A 27,756-nucleotide genomic window follows, 5' to 3' on the forward strand; every position below is an offset into this window, starting at 1 on the left:
ATACTTTTATCTAACCTCCTTAACCTTTTAACAGGATAAACCATGTCAAATTATATTAAAACTAGGGCTGCAGCTAACGATTATTTTTCTATCGATTAATCTATAGATTATTTTTTCGATTAATCGGTTAATCTATAGATTATTTTTTCGATTAATCTATAGATTATTTTTCCTTTTAACGATTTTTTTTTAAATTTAAAATGAAGAGGAAAAAATAAATGTAGGCCAGTTTTTTCAAAAGGCATGGCTTTTATTTACAAAAAAAAAAGTATGGCCACTCAGTCAACATTGACAACAACATGACAAAATATTCTGTAACAATGTAAACCTTTAAAACTTTTAACATTTAACAAAATTAAAAGTAGCTTATTTGCTTTTTAATGTGCAAATATAAAAGTAAACATCCAGTGCAAATCTTAATATTCTGGAATAGTATAAGCATTTCAAAAGTAAAAGTATTGCTTATTTTGCTTTAAAATGTGCAAAAATAAAGATAAACATCCAATACAAAAAAGTGCAAAACGGAAATATTCTGTAACAAGTGTAAACATTTCAACAAAAGTAAAAGTATTGCTTATTTGCTAAAATGTGCAAAAATAAAGCTAAACATCCAATACAAAAAAGTGTACAGTGTAAACATTTCAACAAAAGTAAAAGTATTGCTTATTTTGCTTAATAACACAACAATGATAGTATGATTAAAGTGAAAGTTAATTGTTGGTTTGTACATAGTATATGTAACTGTTAATGTTGTAAAAGGTATTTGCACAACTAATTAACGTTAGCGTTTGTGACACGTCTTGTGCCGTGGGGTTCTTTCAGGACCGACAGACTGAACGCCAGACGGCTTTGCCAGGTTTACAATCTTTTAATTTTACACAAAGTCTTTTCTCTTCCAACTGCGCGGATCGCGCACCTGGGCACGATTGCGGCGTCGCTCCCGGCGCGCCCCGCCTCGCCGCTCGCTCGCCGCCGCCGCCTCTCCACAGCGTTAAAGAGGAGCGCGTCTTTGTAAACACTGAACAGGCACGCCAAACGCGCCTCTCAGAGCGAAACGGTGCTTTAGTTTATGAATTTACAACGCAGATACAAATGACACATTCATGTTTTTGTGTAATAATGACAACGTATACGCACGCGGACGATTGACTTGTTGATGGTGATGGCAAGAACGCTGTCGGGGGTTTTCTTTTCAAATGTTCGTTCATAGCCGTTGTGCTGCTATGATAGGCCATTTCCGCTCGACACAGTGTGCATACAACAACATTATTAGGCCGTTTATTGAAATACTCCCACACTTTTGACGACTTTTGGCGTGCTTTTTTCCCCTCGCTCGCATCGTCTGCTTTGCGCTCCGCCATGACAGTAAAGTAGTGTGACGTAAATATGCGACGGGCCGACGCACAAAAACGGCGTCGACGTATTTACGTAACCGATGACGTCGACTACGTCGACGCGTCGTTTCAGCCTTAATTAAAACCATGCGCTAATTACAAAGATTATTATCAAGGCTTAGGTCAGACTAAATACAAAATAAAGTCTAATCAAATAGACTGTAAAAGAAGCGACTCGTAAAAACTGATACGTTTACATACAATCGCGCAGTACTAAAACAAATAAATTCCAACTGAATTAATAGTAAATAATAATAATATATATGTAACATAAATAATCTGCCAATCAAATTTAAGTGCAAATGAACTACAGCTTTATCACTTTTGTCATAATTGTTGCGCTTTAAAAACGTCTATGACTTTAGCTCCAGACTTCTTCTGTTTGTTTGAGATTGTCATTACTGCCATAAGTGGTGGAAAATTGTATTATAACGGAGTACTGGTGCGGTCCTTACAGACCACAGCTGAGAAACATATTTTTGAGAGCCCTCTGGGGAACGTTCACAGCCCAACAACGGAACTTCGTCCTACGGTTACGAAACACTGCTGTATTAAATTACAATAACGTGTACATTATCTTTAGAATAGAATAGAATATATCTTTATTGTCATTGTACATTGTACAACGAAATTGCAAGCAAACTAAACTAATTTAGTGCAAATTCATAATAACATAAAAACATAAGAACATGGCACTCAGATAAATAGATAAAAATACATACAAATACCAAGCACACAGCTCACATGCACAGTCATTCTTTTTTATGCCTTGTGTTCAGCGACACTATAGCTCTCGGGTAAAAAGTGTTCTTAAATCTGTTTGTCCGGCATTTTATTGTCCTGTATCTCCTGCCCGAGGGCAGCAGTTCAAAAACTTTATGTCCGGGGTGAGATGGGTCCCTTATGATGTTTTGGGCCTTTTTGCGGCACCTGGCACTGTACAGTTCATCTAGGGAGGGGAGAGAGCAGCCAGTGATCTTCATGGCAGTTTTTATGACCCTCTGAAGTGCGTTTCTCTCTTCCGCCGTGCAGCTGACATACCATACACACATGCAGTATGTCAGCACGCTCTCTATTGAGCAGCGATAGAAAGACACAAGCAGTTTTTGTGACAGGTGGTTCTTTTTGAGGAGTCTCAGAAAGTAAAGTCTCTGCTGTGCCTTTTTGATGGTCACAGAGGTGTTCGCACTCCACGACAGGTCTTCCTCGATCTGGATGCCCAGATTACACTTCGCGCACACGTCCATGGAGCCCAGGAAACATGAACGTTTTTTTTTTAGATTCGGTAATTTCAAAAACTCCTTCTTTCTTTAGTAGTTCTTTTTATTGATTTCACATTAACAACATATTCAAACCCTCTTCATCCCCTACCCCTGCTGTCACTCAAAACAAAAACAAAAAACAAAAGTAAGAGTACAAAAGTACCCGGAGTAAAAAAAATTAAATAAATAAAGTTCAGTACAAGGCACTTAAAACAAAGTAATTGAAAACTGAAACATAATGTAGACGCAGCATGACAAGGCCATATTTAGGTACATATCTAGGGCTCTTCCTGCACTTGTGTAGAAGATTGGTCAAAAAAAGTCAAAAAAGGTCTCCACACTTTAAAAAACTTGTTTTCAGAGCCCCGTAATGTGTACCGTATTTTCCGCACTATAAGCCGCGCCTAAAAACCAAAAATTTTCACAAAAGCTGACAGTGCGGCTTATAACCCGGTGCGCCTTATATATGGATTAATATAAATATTTATTTTCATAAAGTTTCGGTCTCGCAACTACGGTAAACAGCCGCCATCTTTTTTCCCCGTAGAAGAGGAAGCGCTTCTTCTTCTATGGTAAGCAACTGCCAAGGTAAGCACCCGCCCCCGTAGAAGAGGAAGCGCTTCTTCTTCTACGGTAAGCAACCACCCGCCCCCGTAGAAGAAGAAGCGCGCGGGTATTACGTTTCATTTCCTTTGTGTGTTTACATCTGTAAAGACCACAAAATGGCTCCTACTAAGCGACACGCGTATAACGCAGAATTTAAACTTAAGGCAATAAGTCATGCCGAAGAACACGGAAATAGAGCAGCAGCAAGAGAATATAACATAAGCCGGCCATTTTGGATCCCGTATTCACCCAACTTTTTAATTCGGACACCGAAGGAGAAGAATTCGAGGGATTTATGAATGAAGAATAACTTCAGAAAGTGAGCGTTATGTTTATTTTGTGTGTTGTGACATTAACGTTCGAGCAACATTAAGTTATTGATGTTGATGTTATTGCTCTGCACTATTTTGAATTTTACTATGTTTGTGATTGCACATTTGCACATTACCGTACATTTTGGGAGTGAACAGAGTTGTTAGAACGCTGGTTTTTAATATATTATTAAAGTTTGACTGACCTATCTGACTCTTTTTTTGACATTCCCTTTAGCGCAGTTAGATGCGGCTTATAACACGGGGCGGCTTATATGTGGACAAAGTTTTGAAATATGCCGTTCATTGAAGGCGCGGCTTATAACCCAGGGCGGCTTATGGTGCGGAAAATACGGTATCTTATTTTCACGAGCTTCAAGTTTGCTAGTACGTCCCTTATCCAGTGGGAGACTAAGGGTGGGACAGCCTCCTTCCACTTCAACAATATCAGGCGGCGTGCGAGGAGGGGTGGTAAAGGCAACTATTTTGTGACCCCCGACAGGTAGTTCCATCCCTTCAGGAATGATTCCAAATACAGAAATTAAAGGGTTTGGATCGATTTGAATTGTTAAGACCGTGGAGAGTGCTTCGAAGATGGACTTCCAGTACCCCTTTAGCTTCGGACAAAGCCAAAACATGTGTATTAATGTTGCGTTATCTAGTTTACATCTATCACATAATGGGTTAATATGGGGAAATATTTTTGCTAATTTTGCTTTTGAGAAGTGCACCCGGTGTATCACTTTAAATTGGACCAGTGAGTGTCGTGCGCACATTGAAGATGAGTGAACCCTTTTCTCAATTTTTGCCCAGGTTACATCATCTATTGATGTTTGGAGGTCTTGTTCCCATGCTGTTCTGATTCTTAGCATAGAAGTGCATTCTAATCCTGAGAGTAAATTAAGTATATGTGAGATTGCCCTCTTCTTTATTGGATTTAAAGACATCATTTCATCTGTGGTTGATTTAGAGGGTTTGTTAGGGAACTGCGGAAGAACTGTTTTAACATAATAATAAAAAACTCCTTCTTTAGCGTTTGTTTGTTGACATAATCTCTAGAAGCACCAATTTTTGCGAGCCATTTCAAATGTATGATTTTGTAAAACTTCTGTGACATGTTTGTTCTGAAACGTGTGATATGTTACATAATTTAAGAAGCATTAAACTTTATAGCAGTGGTTCTTAACCTGGGTTCGATCGAACCCTAGGGGTTTGGTGAGTCGGGCTCAGGGGTTCGGCGGAGGTCAAGACACACCCGACTCATCGTGTAAATACAAACTTCTCCCTATTGGCGTATTACAGATACGACAACAGCAGAAGTCAGACTGATTTGCAGGTGTGTAATTTGTTGTGAGTTTATGCACTGTGTTGGTTTTGTTCTTTGAACAAGGTGATGTTCATGCACGGTTCATTTTGTGCACCAGTAAAAAAACATGGTAACACTTTAGTATGGGGAACATATTCACCATTAATTAGTTGCTTATTAACATGCAAATTAGTAACATATTGGCTCTTAACTAGTCATTATTGAGTACTTATTAATGCCTTATTCGACATGGCCTTATTATAACCCTAACCCTAACCCTCTAACCCTAACCCTAACCAAATAACTCTGAATTAAGTCTTTGTTACTTAGAATATGTTCCCCATACTAAAGTGTTACCAAAAACATATAACTTTGTCTTGAATTTGAAAAAATACAACATTTTATTTTTCACTAAAGTAGGGTTTGGTGAATGCGCATATAAAACTGGTGGGGTTCGGTACCTCCAACAAGGTTAAGAACCACTGCTTTAGAGGTTGCACTGTACACAAGCTCTGTCTTGTATCTCAATATTAACCAACAATGTCATGTTTCCCAATGCCTCTTCTACCCTTGCCACCGTGTTTGTCCTCTCTAGGTTCTGCCTCGATTCGGCAAAACAAACCCGCCAGAAGGTAGCAGTGAATTGGTCCAACTTCAGCCTCAAAAAAGTCCCCTCCAATGCAGCTCAATAGCTCGGCCCAGCGCCAGCAAATACATCTTCCACCACCACGAACTCTTTCAATAGAGCTGTTTGATCCGAGGCCTTGTCTCTTTCGCCGAGTTGAAGGACCTCGCTCACGACATCACGCTGGTTTAAGACTCCAACCAGTCCAACTGGTGGCCTGTTCGCCAGGGATCAATATCAAGGCCAGCTATCCCATTTTTTGCTACTATTACATTGTTCACTAAATGACCGGAAACAAGTTTGATCCACTGCATCCATGTGCTGACGTATGTAGTATGTAAACATTTACCTTACATGAAATAAATGTTTTTATCAGAAATCTTGACATTTTAACCGTGCTACATGTCTTCTGGTGCTCTTTGTGATCTTGTTACTTATCAGTTGTCATTTAAGTCCTCAAAAAACAAAATGCATGTGTTTACTCACAAGCAGAAAGCAATATATTCAGTATATACGCTTGACCTTCTTCCAGTTTATTTGTTACCAAAAAAAAGTTACAGAACGTGAATATACACTCCTATAAAAAGTTAGGCAAAATACACACCACTTCAAATGACTAAGGATGCATCCTATGGAGTACCCATGCATGTTAAATTCTTCTATCTGTAGAGGTGCTAGCCCGTATATGTCTACAGAAAGATGGTTGACCACAGTGCTTTCTTTTTCCTCAGTTTGTCCAAGAGTTGATTATCTTCTAAGGAAAATGCTAACACAAGCTACACCCACAATGACATCACTTAGATACAGTGGTGTGTCGTTAAGGCCAGCAAGGCCTTCTCTGCTGGCCTAACATCAATCATGATCATAGATTAATAAAAAGTTCATTTTAATCCACTTTCCATAAAGTATTCATCATATTCTCTTCATGTCTTATTAGGCTCCAGTGTTGCTTGTTTTTTTATATTGGAGCTTTTATCCAATCAGAATTGAGCTGGCTTGTTGCCAGCGCTGTATGAATTCTGCCTGATAGACAGTCAATAGACAGTTGCAATAGCCAATCAGATCACGAGTTGTTGACAGTAGCCCATCTAGGTAGCCTTACGCTAAAAGTGACTGTGATTGGATTTTCACTTGTCCCAAATGAGAATCCAATCCCAAATTGTAATTTTCCGAAAAGCAGGAAGGGGCACCGGAGCCATACCCGGCCAACAGAGAAATCATCGGTTCTCACTTTTTTAACTCACAAAAAAAAGTTCAAACATTTTATTTATTCATTTTTCCACATTTAATATGTTCTTTACAATTATTTAAATTTTGACAGTACCATGTAAGGTATGTTTTAAATGTGCCGAAACATACCGGTAGCCTGTCTTGTACACTGTTAATGTGGTTCAATGACCAGTAGTGCACAAGTGTCTTTCTGTTTGATTGATTGAAGCTTTTATTAGTAGATTGCACAGTCCAGTACATATTCCGTACAATTGACCACTAAATGGTAACACCCGAATACGTTTTTCAACGTGTTTTAAGTCGGGGTCCACGTAAATGTATAGCATTTCTCAAGCCGTGATCATGTGGTGACATAAATTATGGTATTTTGAGGGGTATTTATTAAAGTCGGACTAAGTAGGACATCACTGAAGGCCTAGGTGGGAAACGCACAGTCCGCCACTGCTTAGATATATACAGGTAAGAGCCAGTAAATTAGAATATTTTGAAAAACTTGATTTATTTCAGTAATTGCATTCAAAAGGTGTAACTTGTACATTATATTTATTCATTGCACACAGACTGATGCATTCAAATGTTTATTTCATTTAATTTTGATGATTTGAAGTGGCAACAAATGAAAATCCAAAATTCCGTGTGTCACAAAATTAGAATATTACTTAAGGCTAATACAAAAAAGGGATTTTTAGAAATGTTGGCCAACTGAAAAGTATGAAAATGAAAAATATGAGCATGTACAATACTCAATACTTGGTTGGAGCTCCTTTTGCCTCAATTACTGCGTTAATGCGGCGTGGCATGGAGTCGATGAGTTTCTGGCACTGCTCAGGTGTTATGAGAGCCCAGGTTGCTCTGATAGTGGCCTTCAACTCTTCTGCGTTTTTGGGTCTGGCATTCTGCATCTTCCTTTTCACAATACCCCACAGATTTTCTATGGGGCTAAGGTCAGGGGAGTTGGCGGGCCAATTTAGAACAGAAATACCATGGTCCGTAAACCAGGCACGGGTAGATTTTGCGCTGTGTGCAGGCGCCAAGTTAAAAAAAGTTAAAGTTAAAGTACCATAATCTCGCCACTAGGTGTGGCGAGATTATTCTCTGCATTTGACCCATCACCCTTGATCACCCCCTGGGAGGTGAGGGGAGCAGTGGGCAGCAGCGGTGGCCGCGCCCGGGAATCATTTTGGTGATTTAACCCCCAATTCCAACCCTTGATGCTGAGTGCCAAGCAGGGAGGTAATGGGTCCCATTTTTATAGTCTTTGGTATGACTCGGCCGGGATTTGAACTCACAACCTACCGATCTCAGGGCGGACACTCTAACCACTAGGCCACTGACCCCAAACCATCACCCAACCATGCAAATTTTGCATTTCCTTTGGAAATCGAGGTCCCAGAGTCTGGAGGAAGACAGGAGAGGCACAGGATCCACGTTGCCTGAAGTCTTGTGTAAAGTTTCCACCATCAGTGATGGTTTGGGGTGCCATGTCATCTGCTGGTGTCGGTCCACTCTGTTTCCTGAGATCCAGGGTCAACGCAGCAGTCTACCAGCAAGTTTTAGAGCACTTCATGCTTCCTGCTGCTGACCTGCTCTATGGAGATGGAGATTTCAAGTTCCAACAGGACTTGGCGCCTGCACACAGCGCAAAATCTACCCGTGCCTGGTTTACGGACCATGGCATTTCTGTTCTAAATTGGCCCGCCAACTCCCCTGACCTTAGCCCCATAGAAAATCTGTGGGGTATTGTGAAAAGGAAGATGCAGAATGCCAGACCCAAAAACGCAGAAGAGTTGAAGGCCACTATCAGAGCAACCTGGGCTCTCATAACACCTGAGCAGTGCCAGAAACTCATCGACTCCATGCCACGCCGCATTAACGCAGTAATTGAGGCAAAAGGAGCTCCAACCAAGTATTGAGTATTGTACATGCTCATATTTTTCATTTTCATACTTTTCAGTTGGCCAACATTTCTAAAAATCCCTTTTTTGTATTAGCCTTAAGTAATATTCTAATTTTGTGACACACGGAATTTTGGATTTTCATTTGTTGCCACTTCAAATCATCAAAATTAAATGAAATAAACATTTGAATGCATCAGTCTGTGTGCAATGAATAAATATAATGTACAAGTTACACCTTTTGAATGCAATTACTGAAATAAATCAAGTTTTTCAAAATATTCTAATTTACTGGCTTTTACCTGTAATAATTATATCTGGCGTATCCGTTTTGATCCAATTAGAGATGTGAACCTTAATGTTTAAATGCAGATTTATGCTATACCAATAATAGCCAAGATAATGTTGGCTGGTTTGTTTTATTAAGCAAATATCACGTTTTATACTGTGAAAAATCTTTCGTTCCGAAAGATTAAAATGATACAGTTATGGCAAAAATAAAATGAAGTGTGGCGTTTGGTTTCTTGGCACGTTCGCTGCCATTGTGTGACGTCACTCACTGTTTTTTTTTGTTGCGTTTGAACCGTTTCGCTTTCCTTACTTTATTTCCCATAATGCCCTAATTCGTAATCGTACGGCATAGATGCATTTTTTTTTGTAAAATTCTGGATAGTTTAAACACTTCATGTCACACTTCACCACACGAGGATATCAATTAAATTAAAATGGAAGACGACAATCGACTTAAAAAGGTAAGTTTAAACTAAAAGCCCTCATTCTTTCGGTGACAGAACAAGCTACGTTAGCATTAGCTAACTAGCTAATAGCATATATAGCAACACTTGTATTGAGTAAGCATGTTTACTAAGTATTTGACGATGTTGACCTGTTTAGTGTAATATGTGTGTGTTCAAAAACCTTAAATTATATAACAGTTCTACGAACGTAGCTACGACGTGCATTCAATTTTTACAATGTGAAACGTCATATAATTTACATATTCTCATTTCTCTTTTCAACATGTCCGAAAATAAGTAGGAAGAAGCAAAGCTTATTTAATCCTACCCCTTTTTCAATTCATAGCAATTACTAACACTGTTCTCTGTATGTTCTCATTTTGTAACACCGTCATCAAATCATCATATACAGCAGTTCAATTCCATAGGTAGTTGAGTCAATTAGATCAGTGGTTCTAAACCTTTTTTCAGTGATGTACCCCCTGTGAATTTTTTTTAATTCAAGTACCCCCTAATCAGAGCAAAGCATTTTTGGTTGAAAAAAAGAGATACAGAAGTAAAATACAGCACTATGTCATCAGTTTCTGATTTATTAAATTGTATAACAGAGCAAAATATTGCTCATTTGTAGTGGTCTTTCTTGAACTATTTGGAAAAAAAGATATACAAATAACTAAAAACTTGTTGGAAAATAAAGAAGTGATTCAATTATAAATAAAGATTTCTACACATAGAAGTAATCATCAACTTAAAGTGCCCTCTTTGGGGATTGTAATAGAGATCCATCTGGATTCATGAACTTAATTCTAAACATTTCTTCACAAAAAAAGAAATCTTTAACATCAATATTTATGGAACATGTCCACAAAAAAGCTAGCTGTCAACACTGAATATTGCATTGTTGCATTTCTTTTCACAGTTCTTTTTGACAGACATTTTAGTGAGGGTCAAACCATCATGGCATGGGGGAAACTCTGGGTTTATGGTAATGAATGGAATAGCCTACTTGATTTGATGTTCAGTTTATGAACTTACATTCATATTTTGTTGAAGTATTATTCAATAAATATATTTATAAAGGATTTTTGAATTGTTGCTATTTTTAGAATATTTAAAAAAAATCTCACGTACCCCTTGGCATACCTTCAAGTACCCCCAGGGGTACGCGTACCCCCATTTGAGAACCACTGAATTAGATGAATAACATCTCAATTTCAATACATTTCCAGATGTTTCCCACATTTTTTCTATTTTTACATTCTAAACAGTTTTAGTTGGAACATCATTTTAAACAGCATTACATTAGTACACTGTTTTTCAACCTTTTCTGAGCAAAGGCACATTTTTTTAATTGAAAAAATCTCGAGGCACACCACCAGCAGAAAACATTAAAAAATGAAACTCAGCAGCCGATATTGACAGTAAAAAGTAATTCTCGCAATTCAATAATAACCAACCATGCATCACTTTCGCTCTTGTCTCAAAGTAGGTGTACTGCCACAATCTGTCACATCACGCCGTGACTTATTTTGAGTTTTTTGGTATTTTCCTGTGTGTAGTGTTTTCGTTTTTGTCTTGCGCTCCTATTTTGTTGTTGATTTAGGGCTGGGAGATATTGCCTTTTTTAATATTGCGATATTTTAAGGCCACATCGCGATACACGATATATATCTCGATATTTTGCCTTAGCCTTGGATGAACACTTGATGCATATAATCACAGCAGTATGATTCTATGTGTCTACATTAAAACATTATTCTTCATACTGCATTAATATATGCTACTTTTAAACTTTCATGCAGAGAAGGAAATCACAACTAAAAAAATGACTATTTTTTTCATACGGTGTTGATCTGGAAATGTTTGCCTCGGCATTTTGATGGTGTGGACGTGTGGCACCGAACGGAGATATTGACGTGCGGAGTAAACCCTCTTCCTTGTCTAGCGGGTGACTTTTCAAATGAAGCTACATATTAGCAGTGGAGCCGAGTGTTCTGGGTTCGCCTATACTGTGTACTTATCTAATAAAATAATAAACGGGAGACATTAGAGCAGGTTCGGTAGCCACCGCTTCTTTAATGTCAACATCACACACCTCCTTCCACAACCACACTACGTCACAACCCTACGGCAACTCTGGAGGGACAAAACTCCTCCTCCTTACCTAGCACACTCCGGTAACTTGGGACACCCTGAACTGTTTGTTACAGCAGTAATGCTACTTTTTATAGCAACGCTTTTGCCCCACACTTGACAAATTACAGTTGTCTGTTCGACATCTTCCCACTTGAAGCCAAACCATCGCCAAGACGATGGACCCCCTGCGGTGTTTTGGGGGAATTAATTATTCCTCCATTTGTTACCAGATTCTTCTTGTATTAGCGCTCGCATCACAGCTAACGTTACCCATGCTGCTACCTCTCTGCTCGGGGAGGGCGTATACGTATGTGACGTATGTCGTGACAGTCTGTGACGTGTGTAAGAAGGTGCGCTTGTCTGTCTGTGAGAAGGAGAGACAGGAAAGAGGAGGAGAGCCTGTAGTGTAATGCCCGCAGCTAAAAGCAACTGCGTGAGAACGTATACTCGATATCACGATATACCGGTAGTCATTTTCTATATCGCACAGAGACAAACCCGCGATATATCGCGTATATCGATATATCGCCCAGCCCTATGTTGATTATTATGTCATGTGCAGATGTACTTTGTGGACGCCATCAAGCTGCAAGTCTTTGCTGTCGTCCAGCATTCTGTTTTTGTTTACTTTGCAGCCAGTTCAGTTTTAGCTTCGTTTTGCATAGCCATCCCTAAGCTTCAATGCCTTTTCTTAGCGGCACTTGCCTTTTGTTTATTTTTGGTTTAAGATTTAGACACCTTTTTACTTGTACACTGCCTCCCACTGTCGTCTGCATATTGTGATCACGACAAACCATGTTCCCGACATCCACAGAGCAATTAGCTACCTGCTGCCGCCTACTGATATGGAAGAGTATTACACGGTTACACTGCCGATCTATAGACAGCACAGACACTCGACAACAGCACATTTGCGGATTATAATTACTGGTTTGCAAAAAATATTTTTAACCCAATTAGGTGAAATTACATGATCTCCCACGGCACACCAAACAATATCTCACGGTACACCAGTGTGCTGCGGCACAGTGGTTGAAAAACACTGCATTAGTACATTGTTTGATTTTGCTTAATCTTCACGGTGGCAGAGGGGTTAGTGCATCTGCCTCACAATACGAAGGTCCTGAGTAGTCTTGGGTTCAATCCCGGGCTCGGGATCTTTCTGTGTGGAGTTTGCATGTCCTCCCCGTGACTGCGTGGGTTCCCTCCGGGTACTCCGGCTTCCTCCCACTTCCAAAGACATGCACCTGGGGATAAGTTGATTGGCAACACTAAAAAAATTGGCCCTAGTGTGTGGATGTGAGTGTGAATGTTGTCTGTCTATCTGTGTTGGCCCTGCGATAAGGTGGCGACTTGTCCAGGGTGTACCCCGCCTTCCGCCCGATTGTAGCTGAGATAGGCTCCAGCGCCCCCCGCGACCCCAAAGGGAATAAGCGGTAGAAAATGGATGGATGGCATTCCATAATTTAATTCCACATTATGCTATACTATCCTATCCTATGCTAGGGCTGTAGGTGTTGCACCTGCATACACATGTTTTAAATAAGATTTTTCTGTAATGTTTTATTTTTCCTCTTTTTGTGAGAAGAATTGTGATACATTCTTGGGAAGGTTTGCTTTGTGTATAATTTTAGCAGTTTGCAAATGCACAGAATAATTTAATATTTTGGATTCAATTATAATAATAATTCATTTTATTAATGGGTGCCTTTCTCAGCACTCAAGTTCACTTTAAAATATCAATCAGTCATGTGACAAACAATAAAAAAAAAATATATATAAATACATAATAAGAACAGTGCAAATGGGAAGTGACATGCGGGCAACTGATTAACATGAGTAAACTAGTTTAAAAAGATATGTTTTCAGGCGAGATTTGAAGGTGGCAATAAAAGAGGAGTGTCAAATGTCCAGGGGCAGAGAGTTTCAGAGGTGGGGGGCTGAGTATCTGACCCCATGGTAACCAGGCTTGTAGGTGGGAGGATGAGCTGGAGGGAGGAAGAAGACCTGAGAGAACGGGAGGGTGTCTTGATATGAAGAAGATCGGTGAGATACAGAGGGGCAAGATTGTTCCATCCATCCATCCATTTCCTACCGCTTATTCCCTTCGGGGGCGCTGGAGCCTATCTCAGCTACAATCGGGCGGAAGGCGGGGTACACTCTGGACAAGTCGCCACCTCATCGCAGGGCCAACACAGATAGAAAGACAACATTCACACTCACATTCACACACTAGGTTGATGGCCTTAAATGTGAGGAGAAGGATCTTGTAATGGATGCGATGTTTAATAGGGAGCCAATGGAGTTGCTTCAGGACAGGTGTTATGTGACTTATGGAGGAGGTTCTAGTCGTGACACGGGCAGCGGAGTTTTAAACCAGTTGTAGTTTATGGATGGACTTGTCAGGTAAACCAAAGAGTAGAGAATTACAGTAGTCCAGGATGTGAACCAGAAATTCAGCACTGCTGAGGAAAAGAGATGAGCGTAGGTGAGAGATATTGCGTAGATGGAAGTATGCTGACCGAGTGACATTATTGATATGGGACTTGAATGATGAGGTGCTATCCAGGATGACACCCAGACTCTTGACCTAGGGAGAGGGGGAAACTGATGAATTGTCAATGTAGATGGAAAATACATTTATTTTAGAGAGGGTGGAATTTGTACCAATAAGGAGGAGTTCAGTTTTATCACTTTTTAGTTTGAGAAACCAGGATCTGATTTCCTGAAGGCAACCAGTGGACAGGTAGAGCTGGGTGTCATCTGCATAGCAAGGGAATTTAATAATATATTTACGGAAAAATTTGCCAAGAGTGAGGGTGTAGATGATAAACAGGAGGGGTCCGAGGACAGAACCTTGGGGTACACCAGAGGAGAGGGGGGAATAATGAGATCTGAATGTTTTGAGTTGGACAAACTCTTAATAAAAGGGTTTGTATTTTTTCAATATTCGATATCATTATTTTAGCAAACATTTTCTTGTGACAAGGTTAGTGAATGAAGCGCACTTTTTTAATTATTTCCCCATATCTCTGTGCATTAATTCAGATACGACAACACTAGCAAATAGTAGATAAAATAAAGTGTTTTTCGTCTACAATGGAATTGCTTCATTCAAACTGATTTTTGGTCCACAACGAAATTGTTTTATTCATTATTGAAATATTTCTTGGCACTTTATGTTGTATATTTTTTTATGAGATTTCCAGTTCCTTTCATCAACTATTATTCCACAAAAATGTGGTTTCTTTTATTCTGTCGATGTCTACTCCATTTATTTGTATTTGTGTTTTAAATGACCCCTTTAACATTTAGGAAATTGTGCTTTAGTGAGACATATTTCGTTCTTTGTAGCTAACATAGCATGCGATGAAGTCTGTGTACATTATAATTTAGATGAATAAAGGTATACTATTCCAGTTTATTATATATATTGTATCTTAACCGCTCTATAGAATTATCAATCATTGTCATCTGTAAAAGTCGTGTTTTCTTTTCTTTCGTGTACTTTTGCAAAACCAAAAAGTAAGTATTAATTCCAGTTTTAATTATCTTCCGACAGCGATCCCATGGAGATGATGACAGTTCTGACTCAAAGGGTTCGGAGGATGATGACTATGTTCCCTATGTTCCAGTCAAAATCAGAAAACAACAAATGGTAAGTCGTCATATTGGCGAGTCTTTGTGTGTGTACTTTGACTTGGAATAGAAAGTTATCACAAACACATATGCTGCTCAAATGGCAGGTTCAGAAGATGTTACGCCTGCGTGGTAAAGCGGTGGATGACGAGCACAGAGACAGCGGAGAGGAGCAAAGGGATGAGGATGAAGGACTTGGTCCACGCTCCAATGTCAGTCTCTTGGACCAGCATCAGCACCTCAAGGAAAAAGCAGAAGGTCTCCATTTCAAGCCGGATCCACTCTTGGATTTTGAACGTTTCTTTCAAACTTTGCACATTTTCTAAAATGTGTTTTTGTTTTGTGTTTATAGCACGTAAAGAGTCAGCCAAGGAGAAGCAACTGAAAGAGGAAGAGAAGATTCTTGAAAGTGTCGCAGAGGGAAGAGGTAATAATTCACTACTGATGTGAAGAATTTAAAGGGGAACATTATCACCAGACCTATGTAAGCGTCAATATATACCTTGATGTTGCAGAAAAAAGACCATATATTTTTTAAACCGATTTCCGAACTCTAAATGGGTGAATTTTGGCGAATTAAACGCCTTTCTAATATTCGCTCTCGGAGCGATGACGTCACAATGTGACGTCGCATCAGGAAGCAATCCGCCATTTTCTCAAACACCGAGTCAAATCAGCTCTGTTATTTTCCGTTTTTTTGACTGTTTTCCGTACCTTGGAGACATCATGCCTCGTCGGTGTGTTGCCGGAGGGTGTAACAACACGAACAGGGACGGATTCAAGTTGCACCAGTGGCCCAAAGATGCGAAAGTGGCAAGAAATTGGACGTTTGTTCCGCACACTTTACCGACGAAAGCTATGCTACGACAGAGATGGCAAGAATGTGTGGATATCCTGCGACACTCAAAGCAGATGCATTTCCAATGATAAAGTCAAAGAAATCTGCCGCCAGACCCCCATTGAATCTGCCTGAGTGTGTGAGCAATTCGGGGACAAAGGACCTCGGTAGCACGTCAAGCAATGGCGGCAGTTTGTTCCCGCAGACGAGCGAGCTAAACCCCCTGGATGTCTTGGCTCACACCGTCCCGAAGATGATCAAGAGAAGAATATCGACCCTAGCTTCCCTGGCCTGCTGACATGAGGGTATGTCTACAGAATATATTAATTGATGAAAATTGGGCTGTCTGCACTCTCAAAGTGCATGTTGTTGCCAAATGTATTTCATATGCTGTAAACCTAGTTCATAGTTGTTAGTTTCCTTTAATGCCAAACAAACACATACCAATCGTTGGTTAGAAGGCGATCGCCGAATTCGTCCTCGCTTTCTCCCGTGTCGCTGGCTGTCGTGTCGTTTTCGTCGGTTTCGCTTGCATACGGTTCAAACCGATATGGCTCAATAGCTTCAGTGTCTTCTTCAATTTCGTTTTCGCTACCTGCCTCCACACTACAACCATCCGTTTCAATACATTCGTAATCTGTTGAATCGCTTAAGCCGCTGAAATCCGAGTCTGAATCCGAGCTAATGTCGCTATAGCTTGCTGTTCTTTCCGCCATGTTTGTTTGTGTTGGCTTCACTATGTGACGTCACAGGAAAATGGACGGGTGGTTAAAATCAGGCACTTTGAAGCTTTTTTTAGGGATATTGCGTGATGGGTAAAATTTTGAAAAAAACTTCGAAAAATATAATAAGCCACTGGGAACTGATTTTTAATGGTTTTAACAATTCTGAAATTGTGATAATGTTCCCCTTTAAACAAGCTAAATTCTCAATACTGACAACACATCCATTTCTCTACTAGCTTTGATGTCTGTGAAGGAAATGGCCAAGGGTATCATATATGATGATCCAATCAAAACAAGGTATGCTTTTTATTTGTTAATTCGTTATACATTTACCAAAGTGTGTAGCTTGTGTTAAATCCTGACGGTTCTTTGTAGCTGGAAGGCTCCTCGGTACATCCTGAATATGCCAGAGACCAGAAATGAGCGTGTCAGAAAGAAGTTTCACATCCTGGTTGACGGAGACGGCATCCCTCCTCCAATAAAAAGCTTCAGAGAGATGAAGTTACCCCCAGGTTTGACTTCATTTGCTGGTTCACACACACAAAAAAAACCTTAAAGATACTGTCTGCCAACAAATCTATGTTTATTTACAGCTATTCTAAAAGGTTTGAAGAAGAAAGGAATCGTACATCCGACACCGATTCAAATTCAAGGAATCCCGACAGTGTAAGTGAGCTTTGCACAGTTAGAATGAAAAGTATTTTCTTTAATTACCATTCAGTTCGTTAGGGAAACATGTACATTTTACAGTCCGTTCATTCTATTGTAGCTGAAGTTTGGCATGGTGGAATTTTTCAACATTAATAAACACATTGTTGACGTAATTTCTCTATGACGTTGTAAATCAAAATTGCGCCATATTTTCTTTGTAAAGGTTTCTTAACATGACTCATCAATGTAGGCCTGGATCACTCAGGACACATTTACAACTGTGTGTAATTACTGCACACATCAATGAAATTACTGTGCTTGTAGTCTGTCAGGTCGTGACATGATCGGCATCGCCTTCACTGGCTCGGGCAAAACGTTGGTCTTCACGTTGCCCATCATCATGTTTTCTCTGGAGCAGGAGAAGAGGCTGCCCTTCTTTAAGAGAGAGGGTCCGTATGGACTCATCATCTGTCCTTCAGTAAGACATAGCCTCTGTATCTTATTGAGTTCATTGGTTTAAATGACTTTTCATACAGCGCTAAATAATTGTTAAACCTCTCCCTTTTTCCCAGCGAGAGCTCGCAAGACAGACACACGGCATCATTGAATACTATTGCAAGTTGCTAGAGGAGGAGGGAGCCCCTCAGCTTCGAACGGCTCTCTGCATCGGAGGGATGTCCGTCAAGGAGCAAATGGAGGTTGTGAAACAGTAAGTGTAAGAAGCAGTAGGAGGTCACTTGTTTTTTATTCAAAACCCCAGAAGAAGAAACCTTTAGTTTTCGAATATATTAGTAAGGTTTGGTTACTTTGTGATTGAGCATATAATGAGATTCAGCTGCATGCAGTCAGACCTTGTGCGTCTCCATGTTTGCAGTGGTGTTCACATGATGGTCGCCACACCCGGTCGTCTCATGGACTTGTTACAGAAGAAGATGGTGAGTCTGGACATCTGTCGCTACTTGTCATTAGATGAGGCTGACAGGATGATTGACATGGGCTTTGAGGAGGACATCAGGACCATCTTTTCCTATTTCAAGGTAATGCCCTCTTCTGTTATTGGTATATTTACTTAGCACAATATATAAGTTTCAACCTTTTGGTTACATATCGCCTCATTTACGTTTGTATTATTTTCACGAAACTATTAAGGGTTTTCCCTTGATTGCTGAGATGGCGGTGGTGGTATGGCTAGGGGTGTGGTCACCATATAATTTGCATACTTTTTTAGGAATCAAAAATACACTTACCGTATTGTCGACTACAGAACGCACCGGGGTTGTAAGCCGCACCCACAAAATCTTAGGGAAAAATAATATTTTTCCATATTTTAGCTGCATCTGCCTATAAGCCACAGATGCATATGTTGAGAAATAAGTTATTTCCACAAATATTTTGTAAATAAATACCTTAATCGTTTCCAAAAGGTGTCTGTAACACGGCAGTAAAACGGTTGCCGAAACAAAACTAAAGTCATTGTCATGGACCCCCTAGCTGCTGAAACTCGCTTTCCAATCAGCTAAACAGACTAAATAGTTCCACGGCGATGTCTTGGTGAATTTACAAGGAATTTGTAAAACTGAAACAATACAAAAATAATGCAGTTGTAAGTTAATAATACTAATACAGGCACTCGTAAACATGTTAGCAGATTAGCTAATGCAAACGACGCCCGCTTCATTACTTTGCGATAGCACGTACAAATATGCATGAAAACACTTCTACAAACATCATAGTACGGTTTTGTTAGTATAAACAGTTTAAAATATACAAACGTTGCTTTTGCAATTCTACTTCCGGTAACTTGAAAGGACTAACTGGAAGGACACTGCATATATCTCGGATGTATTACAGTACGTCCACATTGCAGACATGCTGCCTGAGCTCCAGACAATCCCGTGCATATTGCCTACGTCATCACATCTGGTTTCGTCAGTGCTGTTCTGGTGGTCAGTTGTAGTGCGCAAATATTAGGCTACATGTCTCCATACTGTTACTACCTGCTGGTGTTAATGTTGCATTCGTGTACTATTGATGTTTATTGTTCCCATAGTTGTGAATAGGGATGTCCCGATCCGATATTTGGATCGGATCGGCCGCCGATATTTGCCAAAAAGTGCGTATCTGCAAGGCATGGGAAAATGCAGATCCAGATCCAGTTAAAAAAAACTCCGCTCTGTGTTTTCCAACGCACCTATTTAAATAATACATTCCACTTTTCTGCTGCTCCCTAATTTCCGTTCCGCATTTTCCAGCACACCTTCAACACATCCACAGGTCTGTGGATTCTCACGCAGTTGCTTTTAGCTGCTGGCATTACACGACAGGCTCTTCTCACTCTTTTCTGTGTCTCCCTCTCACAGACAGCAAGCGCACCTTCTTACACACGTCACATACTGTCACATCATACGTCACATACTGTCACGTCATACGTCACATACGTATACGTCCTCTCCCAGCAGAGAGGTAGCAGCATGGCTAACGTTAGCTGTGATGCTAGCGCAGCCGTGTGACCAACGTTCTCTCTAAGGTGCGCGCTTGTGCAATTGCGCACTGCTCAAACGTCCTCTGCGCATAGCAATTATATGCCACGCACAAAATCAAATAAAAAAATAAGCGCATAACAATTTTCGACACACGGACACGACAGAGAAAACAGTTTTCGTCATCATTGTTCAAATATTGTAACGTCTGTCGAGACGCTTATCTCAATTCGGTGCCACACGTCCACACCATCAAAATGCCGAGGCAAAAATTTCCACATCAACACCGTATGAAAAAATTAGTGATTTTTTTAGTTGTGATTTCCTTCTCTGCATGAAAGTTTAAAAGTAGCATATATTAATGCAGTATGAAGAAGAATGTTTTAATGTTGACATGCAAGCCTTGAAAGAACATTTTGAAAATCAAGACTACATTTCCTGCAAATGGGTGCATTTCTACCCTATATTTTAACTTTAGATTTATTCTCATATCAAACTCTTTTGGCTGTCTTTTTGACACTTACATCCGGCGCCCCCCTCCACACTCTGGATTATAAATAATGTAAATAATTCAATGTGATTATCTTGTGTGATGACTGTATTATGATGATAGTATATATCTGATAGTATATATCTGTATCATGAATCAATTTAAGTGGACCCCGTCTTAAACAAGTTGAAAAACTTATTGGGGTGTTACCATTTAGTGGTCAATTGTACGGAATATGTACTTCACTGTGCAACCTACTAATAAAAGTCTCAATCAATCAATCAAAACACATAGAATCATCATACTGATGTGATTACATGCATCAAGTGTTCATTCAAGCCTGAGGCAAAATATCGAGATATATATCGTGTATCGCAATATGGCCTTAAAATATCGCAATATTAAAAAAAGGCCATATCGCCCAGCCCTAGTTTCAATGATGCCATTTCTGTTTGTCATGTATAATTTTGTCTATTTTGTGTTTATCCTTGAATAAACAGGTCAGTTTCTTGTTACCAACCATTGTGTATTATTCAAACTCCCCTAATTCAGCTGGCTAGTTGTTATCAAGAGTACTAAAACCCTTTTCAACATGATTCTGACAACTAAGTAGGCTAAATAACTTTAAACTTTAATACATGCTCGGATAGGCCAGTATCGGTCAGTATCGGTATCGGTCGGTATCGGATCGGAAGTGCAAAAACAATATCGGTATCAGATCGGAAGTGCAAAAACCTGGATCGGGACATCCCTAGTTGTGAACACACCATGTTGGCACAGAATTAGGAAGTGTTGTGTGTCTGGGAATGAAACACGGAAACGGACATGTGTGCACGGGAGGAAATATGTGTTGGAATTTGGCCGGTTGTTGGCATAAGATTGGTAATAACATTTAAAAAGAGCGTCAGACTTTGTGTGACTTTTCCTGGAGGCGAGATTACATTGTACTACTTTAATTTGTTGTCACGTAAATTTATTTTGGTGTGGCAGTGTGCCACGATCAATTAGGGGAAACGCTGCTATTATTAATCTACTTGCTAATTTGCTCTTAATATCTGGATACTTTCTGTTGTCACACTGTTCTATCTACACTTCTGTTAAAATGTGGGGCGGCATGGCGTAGTGGGTAGAGCAACCGTGCCAGAAACCTGAGGGTTGCAGGTTCGCTCCCCGCCTCTTACCATCCAAAAATCGCTGCCGTTGTGTCCTTGGGCCGGACACTTCACCATTTGCCCCCGGTGCCACTCACACTGGTGAATTGAATGATGAATGATAGGTGGTGGTCGGAGGGGCCGTTGGCGCAAAATTGCAGCCATGCTTCCGTCAGTCTACTCCAGGGCAGCTGTAACTATGAAAGTAGCTTACCACCACCAGGTGTGAATGATTGAAGTGTTCTACATGTAAAGCGACTTTGGGTACTTAGAAAAGCGCTATATAAATCCCAGTTATTATTATTATTATTGTTGTCACACTGTTCTATCTACACTTCTGTTAAAATGTACTAAGCACTTACTCTTCTGTTGTTTGATACTTTACATTAGTTTTTGATGATAAAACACAGGATGTAACAATATCAAACAAATATTATTTTCTGCCCATCTGTGATGACGGGCTTATTTCCTTTGTTTGTAAACAATAACAAAAACGACAAAAAAATTATTTTGTAACAATAAATAATATCGATCTAAAATCATTGTATTGATCATACGCTGATATTATACTTGGTATCATTACTGTTGATATTTGTATCGATCTGCCCAACCGTTAACTTGGCTTATTGTATCCTCCTACTGTCTGTAGTGTAGCCTGTTTAGCTATTACTCAATTAAATGTATATTGTCAGCCAAATTTATATCATTCATATACCATATAGTCTATATTGCACAAACTTAATGCCCACAAAAGTGTAATTTCAATGTTGAGGATGTGGGTTTATAAGGGAAATAAATGAAGGTTATATAGCAAGCAGATAATGTGTTATTCAAACTATTTTTACTAAAATATGCATTCAGGCTATAAAGTGTTTTATCTATTACTCGATTAATTGAACAAACTAATCAAAAGATTACCCGATTAATAAAAATAATCTATTGCTGCAGCCCTAGAAATCACATGAAATATATAATTTGTTAGTATTCCAATTGAATACAAATCTAATGGAGCCACTGCGTCTGTAACGCGCTGAAATAGCTGGAAATTAAGTGTTAAAATGTATTCTTCCTCTAGGGTCAAAGGCAAACCTTGCTTTTCAGTGCAACCATGCCCAAGAAGATCCAGAATTTTGCCAAGAGTGCTCTGGTCAAACCTATCACAATTAACGTGGGTAGAGCCGGTGCTGCCAGCTTGGATGTCATACAGGTTTGTGCATCGTCATGTCAGCATTCAATCAACACTAACCTTTTAAATTAGAGTTGACCCTGATTCTTGATTTGTTTGTACCAATAGGAAGTGGAATACGTCAAAGAGGAGGCAAAGATGGTGTATCTGTTAGAGTGTCTGCAGAAAACGACACCTCCTGTCAGTACCATATCGCCGTACTGCTCTGACACACATGAAATGAATTCACATTTGGTAAAAGTCAAACTCCTTTTCATTTCAACAGGTTTTGATATTTGCTGAGAAAAAAGCTGATGTAGATGCCATCCATGAGTATCTGCTACTGAAAGGTGTGGAGGCTGTGGCCATCCATGGAGGAAAAGGTATACACAGTGTTTATTACAAAATCTAAAACGGTGCCTGCAGCTTCACATCATTACCACTAGATGTCAATATTGTATCTGTCACAGCAGGCGCTCAGGGGAATTGTGTTCAATGTTTTTTTGACGTGTTCAAGGTAACTTCAAATGCTCTCTTCTATTGTAGACCAAGAGGAAAGAACAAAAGCCATAGAAGCATTCAAAGAAGGCAAGAAAGACGTCCTCGTGGCCACAGATGTGGCCTCCAAGGGTTTGGATTTCCCAGCCATCCAGCATGTAGTCAACTATGACATGCCTGAGGAGATTGAAAACTATGGTGAGATAATAGTGTGTGTTTATGATTGTGCTTTGTTGCGTTGAAAGTGTGCATCACTGTAGACTTAGACAAACTGTAATGATCCACAAGGGAAATTGTTCCAATTATTTAGACAACGTTGGGTGTCTCTTCACACTGCCACAGTATCTTGGTTAGGTTTTATGTACGACTTCTTAATCAGGTAATGCAAGAGTTGGTTCAACCTTTTTATTTCCCCTCAATCAATCATTTTGAAATGCCCATTTTCTGGTGCAGCAAACTGCGTTGGATTAAATAAACAGAGTTGGTGACATCTGACCTCAAAAAGTACAACATTTCTCAAACATCACAAAGTCCTTTTTTTCCTAGAAGAGTGGAACATTTTTTTTATAGCTACAAAGAAACTCTTACTTTTCTTTTCTTCTTTCTTCTAGTAGATGTAATGTCTAGCTGCCCCAATACTTTTGCCCTTATAGTGCATCCTAAATAACATTAGAATACGCTTCCTGTTAATGTTGACGGTTGGATTTATGTGAGAACAAACCATGACTTATGTGCTAAATCTGGACCAAAGTGGACATTTCTTCAAATAGCCTCTAGGACATAGTATGTAAGATCGAAGAGGGTTTTAAATATTCATCATAAATGAAACATGTATAGCAGGTCCTATATCATAATCCATCTCGGCGGACCGAATCTGGCAGCCATGCAGTCTCTCCAGAAGCAGCTTAGACAAAAGGGGTTCCAAAATGTCCATTTACAAAATTGCCATGATTATAATTTTTTTTTACCTTTGACTGTCTGAGCAAAAATTAGCATCTTAGATGTTTAGACTTTCAATTCAACATTGCAAAATGTATTAATCCTATTTGCCGTAAATGTAACCCTTAAACTATTTCTGTGTGTTTTCAGTCCACAGAATTGGAAGAACAGGACGATCTGGTCAAACTGGTATCGCTACAACATTCATCAATAAAGGCTGTGGTAAGGAAGAGCACCGATAATGAAACAACATTTAAAAAAATATTTCATCCTCAGGCCAAGTTTGAAGTTTAAATATAAAAATTGCTGATTTGGTATCTTTTAACTGGATATTGTACAAGAAAATATCAAACGACTAAGACGTTGATTACAAAAAAGTAGGTTTACTACATACTTGCCAACCCTCCCGAATTTTCCGGGAGACTCCCGAAATTCAGCGCCTCTCCCGAAAACCTCCCGGGACAAATATTCCCCCGATTTTCAACAGGAGCTGGAGGGGGCATGGCCTCCATGCGGACCTGAGTGAGGACAGCCTTTTTTCACTACGGGAGGACAACAGGGTGACAAGAACTAAATCATTTAGACTAGAGATACATTGTATTATTATGTTTATCTTACCTAAAAATAAATAGATATTTACTAATTAAAAAAAACAACAACTAAATAAATTTTTACTATATTTTGCTAAAAACATCAAAATTAATTGTATTTTAATTTTTATTTTTTTTGACTCCTTATTACATCCAGCCATAGAATTTTACATTAAAATAAACATATTTGAAATAATTAATTTTAAATTATCATAATAATTCATTTAAAATGACCATATTTAATTATTAAAATAATTGCTTGTTTATCAACAACTTTAGCATTTTATTCACTACATTTTGAAGCTCTCAGAAGCCAAGTTATGTTATATTCCTTAATATTTATTTATGCAAGTTTGAAGTATCAATTATCCAAACACAGTTTTGTTTGCATATTTTCAGGATGTATGTGTATATATATATATATATATATATATATATATATACGTGTGTATATATATATATATATATATATATATATATATATATATATATATATATATATATATATATACGTGTATGTATATATATATATATATATATATATATATATATATTTATATATATATATATATATATATATATATATATGAAATACTTGACTTGGTGAATTCTAGCTGTCAATATACTCCTCCCCTCTTAACCACGCCCCCAACCACGCCCCCCCCACCCCCGACCACGCCCCCACCTCCCGAAATCGGAGGTCTCAAGGTTGGCAAGTATGGTTTACTATCTTCATTCATTATTACATTTTGACATAAATAGCAAATAGTATAATTTTGTTCAATGTTGGCCTTTTGCCACTTTCAAGTCAGAATATACCAACTCAACAAAAATTCTTAATTTGGCCATACTAACTTTGGGCATAACTGTATAAAACTATTATAGGCAATATCATTGGATGATAATGGCAGTAATCCATGTATGTTTCCCCTCACAGATGAGTCAGTGTTGATGGATTTGAAGGCCCTTCTCATTGAAGCCAAGCAAAAAGTCCCACCAGTACTCCAAGTGCTCCAGTCAGGAGATGAAACCATGCTTGATATTGGAGGTGAGCCATTTAAAGTCATGGTGGAGTGTTTGACAATGGTTGTCTTAACACAGGATTCTTGTGTTTTTACAGGGGAGAGGGGCTGTACATTTTGTGGTGGTCTTGGTCATCGTATTACGGACTGTCCCAAGTTGGAGGCCATGCAGACCAAGCAGGTCACCAATATCGGGCGGAAAGATTACTTGGCTCATAGCTCCATGGACTTCTAAGTGTCTTTGTGAAAAGAACGATTCTCCACCAAAAACTGAGGTTCTGTTCTGTGTCCTGATGTGTGTGTGTTTGTGCTACCAGCCATACCAGGAAGTAGATCTGAACCTTCAGCCCAGCTCTGTCGTCATTTTTTCAACGTCAAGACTTTGTAACATATTTTACACACTGCTGATTGTAAATAAATTTACCGTATCTTTTTTGAGAAAACAAAGGGCATTCTACTTTGGGTGTATCATCTCTTCTCTGCAACAGACGCTGATCAAGCAAAATGTCTTCACATCATCAAGTCAATACATGTCACTTTATCCTTTTTGTGTTTCATCACCGAGCAAACCAAAGTTTGGAGTAAGTTGTTTTGAAAATATTTTCAATGTACTGTACTAACAATCTTGCTCCATCTAATGCAGTGTTTCTCAATAATGGGTTGAAACTCCATAGGGACGGGAGGTGAGCAGCATGGGAAATTTTAATTATTATGATCCGAGCTAAATCTATACAACAATAATGGTTTGTTTTGGTTTACACTCTAAGTGAGACTTTAACAAAATGTCCATTATTGTGATTTTACCTTGCAGGGGTGCATCTAGCTGAAAGCTGTTTCTACTATTTGGACTCTCATGTCACTAAATAAGGTAATTAAGTTTATTCCATGCAATTAAGAACAATGTGTTCAGTGTTGGTGTTAGTATATATTAATGTCTGCAAAGTTCCTTCTGTCCTAAAGACGTTGTTTCCCTGTTTCACACACAATGGGGAAACATCTCAGCTAGACCGGACCTTTACTGCCTTTAACCAGGTCAAGGTTATAGCATCCTGTATATTGTGGGGTACGTGCAATCTAGATAGCACATAGAGGAAGCTCCAACTCCTGACATGTCACTTCTCTAATTCTTATGCTTGAATCTTACCTCTTTAAGCCATAAAACGGTGATAAGAAGTTGGTGTACTCTATGTGATGTTTACCATGCCACTGTGTTTACAGAAGGATCCTGCTAAGTCAAACGGAGGGGCTTTCTTGGAAATAGCGTGATGGAAGGATAATAACTTTTAACGTAGACAACCGGTAAGAGCTTTCCCATGGCGGCTGATCTGTCGTCATGTGGGTACACAATCATCCCTGGTAGTATAGTTGTGTGGAAATCAGGATGAGAGGTGCTTTGTGTAATAATCTATTTGGATTTCCTCCATCCCTTATTTAGTTAATGGTTCACAAAATGTTAACAACACAGGCAAGTATGACGCAGTTCTAAACTACACCCCTGCAAACTCCACATTGATAAACATTGCTAAATTGACAATGTCAATTGAATTTGAGTATCATTTTGTTTTGCATGTGTATCTAATATAGTGGCCTGTTTATACTTTTAAAGAAAACACCAGAAGCAAAACTAGCAGCTTGCTGTAAAAAAGCAGTGCATTATAAATTCGGCAGAAATCAGCAGAAATGTTTGAGCAGCAGCTACAGCCACTAATTTATTCCGAGCTGGTTCAGACACATCTATTTATTTTCTTTCCTAATGGATTACATGTCAGCGAGAAAATACAGACACATGAGGTAATTTGTAGAATGCAAGCATTTTTAAATCAGCCTTGCCTCAAAGTGAGAAAGTACATTTATTCTGTTTTGCTGATACACTTGTGCTTTGACATCATAGGGCGTACCACTCATAAGAAATATACTTAAAAAAACATTGATTATAAAAGTTAAGCACATTTCAAAAAACCACAACATTACGGTTAGATGGTTGGTGTGGTGTTTTTTGTGCCTAACAAATTGCATTGATCAGAAAGATTTTAATACATCATGTTTGTTGTCATTCATTTACTGCC

General features: G+C 39.1%; 2 protein-coding genes across 2 annotated transcripts in view; both read left to right on the forward strand.

Moving 5' to 3' along the window:
- Window positions 1-5,918, forward strand: part of fam193b (family with sequence similarity 193 member B) — a 39,925-nt gene extending 34,007 nt beyond the window's left edge. Inside the window, exon 10 of the mRNA XM_061927981.2 lies at window positions 5,475-5,918. Within this exon, the coding sequence (XP_061783965.2) occupies window positions 5,475-5,571 (97 nt within the window). The 3' untranslated portion in view covers window positions 5,572-5,918. The remainder of the gene's footprint in view (window positions 1-5,474) is intronic.
- Window positions 5,919-9,235: 3,317 nt separating this feature from the next.
- On the forward strand, window positions 9,236-26,137 carry ddx41 (DEAD (Asp-Glu-Ala-Asp) box polypeptide 41). Its single transcript, XM_061927868.2, has 17 exons — window positions 9,236-9,381; window positions 15,065-15,160; window positions 15,249-15,399; window positions 15,494-15,568; window positions 16,941-17,001; window positions 17,080-17,216; window positions 17,298-17,370; window positions 17,680-17,833; window positions 17,928-18,064; window positions 18,230-18,392; window positions 22,552-22,683; window positions 22,771-22,842; window positions 22,928-23,024; window positions 23,188-23,337; window positions 24,229-24,300; window positions 25,606-25,716; window positions 25,789-26,137. The coding sequence occupies exons 1-17, from the start codon at window positions 9,355-9,357 to the stop codon at window positions 25,923-25,925; spliced, it is 1,845 nt and encodes a 614-aa protein (XP_061783852.1). The 5' UTR covers window positions 9,236-9,354; the 3' UTR covers window positions 25,926-26,137.
- The last annotated feature ends 1,619 nt before the right edge of the window (window positions 26,138-27,756 follow it).

This window comes from Nerophis lumbriciformis, linkage group LG35, assembly GCF_033978685.3.
Source record: "Nerophis lumbriciformis linkage group LG35, RoL_Nlum_v2.1, whole genome shotgun sequence".
In the NCBI taxonomy this organism is placed as follows: domain Eukaryota; kingdom Metazoa; phylum Chordata; class Actinopteri; order Syngnathiformes; family Syngnathidae; genus Nerophis; species Nerophis lumbriciformis.